Genomic DNA, 8,799 nt, shown 5'->3' with positions numbered 1-8,799 from the left:
CTGTGATGTTTTGGGGCTGTTTTTCCTCCAAAGACCTGGAAACCTTGCTAGGGTACATGGCATCATGGACTCCATGAAATATCAGGACATTTTAAATCAAAATCTGGCTGCTTCTGCCAAGAAACTAAAACTGAGTCGTCATTGGATCTTCCAGCAGGACAATAATCTGAAGCGTATGTCCAAATCAACAAAAAATGGTTCACTGAGCACAGAATCAAGCTTCTGCTCTGGCCATCTCAGTGAAAACCTGTGGGGTGAAGCTGAAAAGGAGAGAGCACTAAAGAGGGCCGAGGACCCTGGATGATCTGGAGAGATTATGTAAAGAGGAACGGTCTCAGATGCCCTGCTCTGTATCTCCAACCTTATAAAATGTTATAGGAGAGACTCTCTGCTGTTTTACTGGCAAATGGAGGGTGTATAAGTATTAAATGCAGGGGAGCCAATAATAGTGGCACGTTTTTGTTAAAAATAATTATTTCTTGATGAGGGATTTGTCTTTTCCTCTGAATAAACAAATCCCTCATCAAGAAATTTGATTTGAGCTGAATTTTCCTCTGTTTTTTTCTCATTATCTCTAGCCACTTTATCTTGTTCTACAGGGTCGCAGGCAAGCTGGAGCCTATCCCAGCTGACTACAGGCAGGGTACACCCTGGACAAGTCGCCAGGTCATCACAGGGCTGACACATAGACACAGACAACCATTCACACCTACGGTCAATTTAGAGTCACCAGTTAACCTAACCTGCATGTCTTTGGGGGAAACCGGAGCACCTGGAGGAAACCCACACGGAGAACATGCAAACTCTGCACAGAAAGGCCCTCGACAGCCACGGGGCTCGAACCCGGACCTTCTTGCTGTAAGGTGACAGCGCTAACCACTACAGCACTGCGCCACCCTACTTTGTTACTAAACTTATTTCAATTAAAAGGTTGGGGGGGGGGGGGGGGGGGGGATAATCATGGAGGACACTGTATGACACAAATAATGTTTTATTACAGTATTTAGCTTGCTGTTAATGCATTTAAGCTACATTATCAAATATTTTAGATGATTCTTTTTTTTTCTTCAGATTGCATCTGCAGTAATTGCTTTAATCATTTAAATTGTGGCATTTTTAAATTAAAGCTAATCTCAAGCCAATATAAAAATAAGGAGGAGTGTATAATGTGTAAAGATGTTTTTCAGATACACACACACACACACACACACACACACACACACACACACACACACACACACGATTAAAATACAATACCATATAGTTATTACAGAGAAACTAAAATACTTTAATGTACACAATGTAAAATTAATACGATATTAAAGCAATATGCAAATATTATTACAAATATATACAAGGTCATTTATGAATATCAACATTTATACTACAAAAGTTCAAAAAAATTAATTCCATGATAAAAATTATTCAGTATAATTAATTCACAGTATGTGTGTGTAGAGTATGCAACTTCTCTGCATATGTAAAATTACATACTGCCATCAAATATTGAACCGAACATGTAGTACAATGGATTCACATTATATTGAGATTAGAAAGCATGTGTGCTTCCACTAGCACAGCCTGTTGGAGAAATAAAGCCTGCTTCGCATTATAATTGCATTACATGGCATTTAGCAGACGCTGTTATCCAGAGCGACGTATGACGAGTGCAAAAGTTATGCCTATATTCTTTTTTTAAGAATTCTAGGTTTCCCACTTGGTCTTTGTAATTGCCTTTCTGAAAAAGAGCCAAATGAAATATTGAGTTCATTAAATGTTGTAATAACAAAAATTCATCAGTAATAGCTTTCTTTAAATGGGTACTAAACATTTCCATACTTACTTTTTACACAAACTTTCATGCAGTCTTCCTGAGAGACAAAATTGTTGCCGTTTCCTCCTCTTCCTGTATACTCAAACCGTTTGCATGTTTTTTTGAAAGAGTCGTAGTAGTATCTTGTTATAGAGGCATTGCCTGTTCCTTTGTCCATGCCACCAAGGCAAATCACAGGGGCAGCTGCAAAAGATACAACAGTAAAAAACCTGCAGCAACAATTATACTTTTAATTACACACACGCACACTGAGAAATGGAGTCGTCATGTGAAATATTAAGCAGTCATCATTTTAGGATAGTGGGATAATCTAATACATGGGACTCTTAAATTTATAAACTAGGTTCGCCTTGAGATGCTAGACAGGCTTATTCTGTTCAGAAGCCCCGATTTATGGCCAGTGTTGGCCTTTATAAGCCAATTCATGCCTTGCTTTTCTGTCCATTTATTTTCTGCCACCAAATGTTCAGCTATTAAGATATTAAGCCTCAGAAATCCAGTGAAATGTGGAGAAATTAAATTTGTCAATTAATGTCCTTAAGTCATAAATCAGTGAATTTGTCCATGAATAAAAAACATGCTACGTTTGCACCATAACCTGGATCATGTCTGTGAAGATTCTCAATCATCCAGGTCATAGTAAACTGTGGGTGGTAGAAATGGGCAATTGGACTTGCTTGAAAATTCTTGAAAACGTTTCACCTCTCGTCCAAAAGGCTTCCTCAGTTCTGTCTGACTAATAGGGAGTATCAGATATTTGAAATATCTGATACTCCCTATTAGTCAGACAGAACTGAGGAAGCCTTTTGGACGAGAGGTGAAACGTTTTCAAGAATTTTCAAGCAAGTCCAGTTGCCCATTTCTACCACCCACAGCATAACCTGGATCACACTTGCAAACTCTAAAGTAAGAAATAACAAATGTATGCACATTTAGCACTTTTTTTAAACTGGTATTTTTCACTGACCAGTTTACACCAGCCAAAGAGAGTTTCTTGCCCAAACTGGTCATTGGTTAGAATGAGGGTAAAAATTCAAAAATCAGGTGTTTGCACTTAACATACGCTTTTTAGGATTGCAGTATTCCATGCACATGTAACGATTTTGGAATTTGTTGTCATTTCCTCGGCAGCCGCCGTAGATGAACTCTTCACACTGCATGGAGGTCATGTTGAAAAAGTAGCGCTTGAAAAAGGCAAAGCATAGCCCCGTATCCATTGGAAGGCGGCAGATTTTGGGAATTTCTACAAAAAGAAAGAGAAAAACTAAAAATTTTAAATCACTGCATATAGCTGTACTACTTTAAAAGGTATCATTTGTGTTACATTAGAGTGGTGTGACAAGTTTATGAAAACAAGAATTCTAGAGGATACTAAATAAGAATTAATCTGTTGGGCTTCACACATGGTCCTTCAAGAGCAAGTTTGGGTTGGAGAGGAGAAACCCACACCAATTATAGCATCTTTCTTTTTTTCTTTATAAAATATTGTCTAATAACTTGTACAATACACTCAGGAATAAAAGGTAAAAAAAACAATACTGTTCCTGGTCACTGAGGTGGTACACTGTCAGAAATAAGGGTACAGTAGGAGCCCATTTCTGTCCCCTAAGTTACAGTCTACACTACTGTACCCCCTAAGGCTCATTATTGGACCTCGAGGAACCCATGTGTACCTTTTAAGGGCCAAAAAGGTACATACAGGTTCCCAAGCAGTATTTAAAGGGTATAAATAAGTACCTTAGAGGGTACTGCATCAGTACCTGCCTCTAAAGGTACAATAATTTACTTTATTTTCTGAGAGTGTACCATCAAAAGTCCATGTTTTGTGTGTAGACCTTTATGACTAATTTAAAAAGTTCCACAAATGGACTACAAGGACGACTACAATAAAAGCTAATTAAATGTATGGCATAGAATAGAATGCCTTTATTATCACTATACACATGTACAATGTAGAGTGAGAGAGAGAGGAAGGGGGGGAGGAAAAAAAAAAGGGGGGGGGGGGGAGTGTGTCAGGGGGGTAAGGTGCACAGTCCTGAGGTGTATGTGTTGCGTAACACATTATGGAGTGAGGTATTGCTCATTGCACATATAAATTATTGCACAGAGAGAGTCACATTATAAAATAAATTATTACACATTTATGAAGTATTGCAAGGTAAGGTAGGTGCACAGACTTGAGGTGTGTGTAAGGTACATGCACTCTCCTAGGTAAATAAAAGGCACAGAGTACAAAACGTATACCCTTGATAATACCACGTACACTAGTTACAAGTACAGGACGGTGCCTTTAGTTCCGATATAGTGTGTATGCCCACCCTTTGCCCCAAAGCCCTTTCCATCAACTCTCGAATGAGCTTCTTGGAAACGTTTGGCACGAAAACTTTTTTTTTTTAAACTTGTAACCTTTTGCACACTTGCACACATTTTCTAACTTGTAAAATTTTGCACTGTTTTTACTTGTAAATGTGCCCTTTAACATGTAACTTTTACAACATGTTTACTTTGCTCTTTTTTGTGTGTGCAAAACTTTTGCAATGCTCCTTTTTTTTTTAAACTTGTAAGCTTTTGCACTAAACTTTTTTTTTGCAACTTGGAAACTTAGTCTATCACTGTAAAAAATCTCATTCTCATCTCATTATCTCTAGCTGCTTTATCCTTCTACAGGGTCGCAGGCAAGCTGGAGCCTATCCCAGCTGACTATGGGCGAAAGGCGGGGTACACCCTGGACAAGTCGCCAGGTCATCACAGGGCTGACACATAGACACAGACAACCATTCACACTCACATTCACACCTACGGTCAATTTAGAGTCACCAGTTAACCTAACCTGCATGTCTTTGGACTGTGGGGGAAACCGGAGCACCCGGAGGAAACCCACGCGGACACGGGGAGAACATGCAAACTCCGCACAGAAAGGCCCTCGCCGGCCCCGGGGCTCGAACCCAGGACCTTCTTGCTGTGAGGCGACAGCGCTAACCACTACACCACCGTGCCGCCCCCACTGTAAAAAATGATTTGGTATAACTTAAAAAAGTGTGTAACCTGGTTGCCTTGAAATTGAGTTAGTTGAAAAGAATATAATAAAGTTGGCACAGTGACACTCATTGTGCCAACTTATTATATAATTTTCAACTCACTTAATTTCAAGGCAACCAGGTTACACACTAAGTTAATTATATTATTTTCAACTAACTCAAGATTAAAAGTGTGTAACCTGGTTGCCTTGAAATTTTGAGTTAGTTGAAAAGAATATAATAAAGTTGGCACAGTGACACTCGTTGTGCCAACTTATTATATAATTTTCAACTCACTTAATTTCAAGGCAACCAGGTTACACACTAAGTTTATTATATTATTTTCAACTAACTCAAGATTAAAAGTGTGTAACCTGGTTGCCTTGAAATTTTGAGTTAGTTGAAAAGAATATAATAAGTTGGCACAGTGACACTCATTGTGCCAACTTATTATATAATTTTCAACTCACTTAATTTCAAGGCAACCAGGTTACACACTAAGTTAATTATATTATTTTCAACTAACTCAAAATTAACTTAAAAAAAGTGTGTAACCTGGATGCCTTGAAATTGAGTTAGTTGAAAAGAATATAATAAGTTGGCACAGTGACACTCATTGTGCCAACTTATTATATAATTTTCAACTCACTTAATTTCAAGGCAACCAGGTTACACACTAAGTTTATTATATTATTTTCAACTAACTCAAGATTAAAAGTGTGTAACCTGGTTGCCTTGAAATTTTGAGTTAGTTGAAAAGAATATAATAAAGTTGGCACAGTGACACTCGTTGTGCCAACTTATTATATAATTTTCAACTAACTCCATTTCAAGGCAACCAGGTTATACACCAAGTTAATTTTGAGTTAGTTGAAAAGAATATAATAAACTTAAAGTGTGTAACCTGGTTGCCTTGAAACTGAGTGAGTTGAAAATTATATAATAAGTTGGCACAATGAGTGTCACTGTGCCAACTTATTATATTCTTTTCAACTAACTCAAAATTTCAAGGCAACCAGGTTACACACTTCAAGTTATACCAACAAGTCATTTTTACAGCGTATGGGTTCTGTCATTGCATCTTCAACCATCTGAAATAACACACAAAATAACTTTTAGATTAATGACCTGCACTGGAGATTACCCCCCATCCCATCCCATCCCATCCCATCCCATCCCATCCCATCCCATCCCATCCCACTGCTACTAACTAATGAGAACTAGAGATCAGTAAAAACAAGTTCAAGCTGAACAAACTGCACATGTAAACCCGTGAATGTGGTGCTCGGCTCACGCACTCGGAATCGTGTAGCAGGTTTTCCGACACTCCACTACAGACGCGAAGTTGTTGGCGTTTCCGTCGCAGCCCCCGTAGCGGAACTCCTCACATTCCTGAGTCAGGGTGTTGTAGTAAAAACGGGGCAAATCATCTGAACATGATCCTTCGGCCACTGGGAGAAGGCAGCTTTCTGAAAAAAAAACAAAAACGAGTGAAAGTTTGTTCATGAGCAGACTGTAAGCACAGAAAGAGAGTGGAGAAGTGCATGGGGTCGAATCCCTGCTGCAGCTTTCGCTCGCCCTGAACTAAACACAGAGAAGCCTGAAGTTTAGAGAGACAAAAGAAACGTCAGCTCACCTTTAGGGGGTAATTTGGAAGCGAATGCACTCTGGATGAAGTTTATGAGCAAAATGCACCCTAGAAACCGTCCCTCCATCTTTCTGGCTTTCTGATGCTGGTCTTCAGAGATGTGCAGTGCAGTGCAGTGCAGTGCACTGCTTTCCCTTATTTATATCACACCCTGAGCTCCGGTGGGGGAAATAAAAGAAGGCGGGCTGAAAGTCTATTGAATAAACACTAGAGTTGAATCAGGTGTCGCAATGACTGATTTATTACCGACTGATGACATAACCGGAAGTACGTAGTTTTCGAGCAGAGGCTCAGGGCGTTTTTGGTCAAATACCAGCTATGTTAACATCATCATGATCACCGTCAACCTATTCAGTGTTCTGCCTAATGGCAGGTCCAAGTTTCTAAGGAAGGATTACAGTAGTGGTTTCCTGTTGCCTTTACTCCTCTAGAACCATTCACAGCTATGGGTAATTTAGAGTCGCCAGTTATCCTAACCTGCATGTCTTTGGACTGTGGAGGAAACCGGAGCACCCGGAGGAAACCCACGCGGACACGAGGAGAACATGCAAACTCCACACAGAAAGGCCCTCGCCAGTCACTGGGCTCAAACCCAGAACCTTCTTACTGTGAGGTGACAGTGCTAACCACGACGCCACCGTGCTACCCTGAGCATTGTTATAGCAAGTCACAAATTAGGGTACATGAAGGAGGAAGATTTTTCCTAACAATAGAATAGAGTTTTAACAGAATAGATAAGAAAACTCCCTGGTGGTCTAGTGGCTAGGATTTGGCACTCTCACCGCCGTGGCCTGGGTTCGATCCCCGGTCAGGGAAAACTCTGGGGCAGCACGGTGGTGTAGTGGTTAGCGCTGTCGCCTCACAGCAAGAAGATTCCGGGTTTGAACCCAGCGGCCTGTGAGGACCTTTCTGTGTGGAGTTTGCATGTTCTCCCCATGTCTGTGTGGGTTTCCTCCGGGTGCTCTGGTTTCCCCCACTATCCAAAGACATGTAGTTAGGTTGACATGGGGCGGCCTTGGGCTGAGGTGCCCTTGAGCAAGGTACCTGACCCCTGACTGCTCCCCGGGCGCTTTGGTGTGGCTGCCCACTGCGCTGAGTGTGTGCGTGTGTTCACTGCTTCAGATGGGTTAAATGCAGAGGATGAATTTCACTGTGCTTGAAGTGTGCATGTGACGAATAATAAAAAGTTTTTTTTTTAAAGATAATTTATTTCTTAAAGAAATCATCTGTGGTAATGGCACCATGTCTTTGGGGGAAACCGGAACACCCAGAGGAAACCCACACAGATACAGGGAGAACATGCAAACCCCACACAGAAAGGTCCTCGCCAGTCACTGGGCTCAAACCCAGAACCTTCTTACTGTGAAGTGACAGTGCTAACCATGACACCACCATGCTACCCTGAGCATTGTTATAGCAAGTCACAAATTAGGGTACATGAAGGAGGAAGATTTTTCCTTAGAATAGAGTAGAGTTTTACCAGAATAGAATAGAAAAGAAAAGATAATTTATTTCTTAAAGAAAGAAATCATCTGTAGTAATGGCACCATGTCTTTGGGGGAAACCGGCGCACCCAGAGGAAACCCACACAGACACAGGGAGAACATGCAAACTCCACACAGAGAGGTCCTCGCCAGTCACTGGGCTCGAACCCAGAACCTTCTTACTGTGAGGTGACAGTGCTAACCACGACACCACCGTGCTACCCTGAGCATTGTTATAGCAGGTCACAAATTATGGTACATGAAGCAGGAAGATTTTTCCTTAGAATAGAATAGAGTTTTACCAGAATAGAATAGAAAAGAAAAGATAATTTATTTCTTAAAGAAAGAAATCGTCTGTGGTAATGGCACCATGTCTTTGGACTGTGGGGGAAACCAAAGCACCCGGATGAAATCCACACAGACACAGGATTCTCCCCATGCATATAAAAGTTATAAAAGTTATCTGACTGATATTCATGAGTAATCCAGTCAGAAACTGATCAGAAGAGAGAGAGGCTGACCGCTTTCCTGTGATTCAAAAAGCACCAGCAGTTTCCCGACGTCACGCAAGCAGAGTTTTTACTCTGTTGTACCAAGTTCAACCTGCTGTTACTCCCAAAGTACTGAACAGATCTTAACATGATGAATCTCTTTGGAAAGCAGAAATTTTAAGCTTTTTAATGATATTATTGGTGATAGAAAATATTCAAGAGTTAAGCAATGACAGATTTGGAAACTTGGATGAGCGTCTGCATGCACAATTTTCACAGCACAGCCAGCAACTGTCTGATCTCATCTCATCTCATTATCTCTAGC

At 40.6% G+C, this 8,799-nt stretch overlaps 1 protein-coding gene and 1 non-coding gene across 2 annotated transcripts; one reads left to right on the top strand and one right to left on the bottom strand.

Annotated features, from left to right (window-relative positions):
* Positions 1 to 1,194: 1,194 nt before the first annotated feature.
* Positions 1,195 to 6,639, bottom strand: tfpi2 (tissue factor pathway inhibitor 2). Its single transcript, XM_060942056.1, has 5 exons — positions 6,488 to 6,639; positions 6,150 to 6,320; positions 2,898 to 3,077; positions 1,844 to 2,017; positions 1,195 to 1,738 (listed from the first exon to the last, which is right to left on the bottom strand). Exons 1-5 carry the CDS (start codon positions 6,564 to 6,566, stop codon positions 1,683 to 1,685), a joined length of 660 nt encoding a protein of 219 aa, XP_060798039.1. The 5' UTR covers positions 6,567 to 6,639; the 3' UTR covers positions 1,195 to 1,682.
* Positions 6,640 to 7,243: 604 nt separating this feature from the next.
* trnae-cuc (transfer RNA glutamic acid (anticodon CUC)) lies at positions 7,244 to 7,315 on the top strand. The gene has a single exon. It is a non-coding gene; the product is annotated as a tRNA-Glu (tRNA).
* Positions 7,316 to 8,799: the final 1,484 nt, after the last annotated feature.

Source organism: Neoarius graeffei, chromosome 16 (assembly GCF_027579695.1).
Source record: "Neoarius graeffei isolate fNeoGra1 chromosome 16, fNeoGra1.pri, whole genome shotgun sequence".
Classification (NCBI taxonomy): domain Eukaryota; kingdom Metazoa; phylum Chordata; class Actinopteri; order Siluriformes; family Ariidae; genus Neoarius; species Neoarius graeffei.
The sequence above is the reverse complement of the archived record's forward strand: the minus strand, read 5'-3'. Positions and strand labels throughout refer to the sequence as shown.

Bases quoted from the DNA above. Each gene is read 5' to 3' on its own strand.
- tfpi2 (XM_060942056.1), bottom strand. From the start codon at position 6,566: ATGGAGGGACGGTTTCTAGGGTGCATTTTGCTCATAAACTTCATCCAG. The intron at 3,078-6,149 runs GTGCGTGAGCCG...TTCTTTTTGTAG, and splicing joins AACCTGCTACACGATTCCGA to AAATTCCCAAAATCTGCCGC. The intron at 2,018-2,897 runs GTATGTTAAGTG...TATCTTTTGCAG, and splicing joins ATACTGCAATCCTAAAAAGC to CTGCCCCTGTGATTTGCCTT.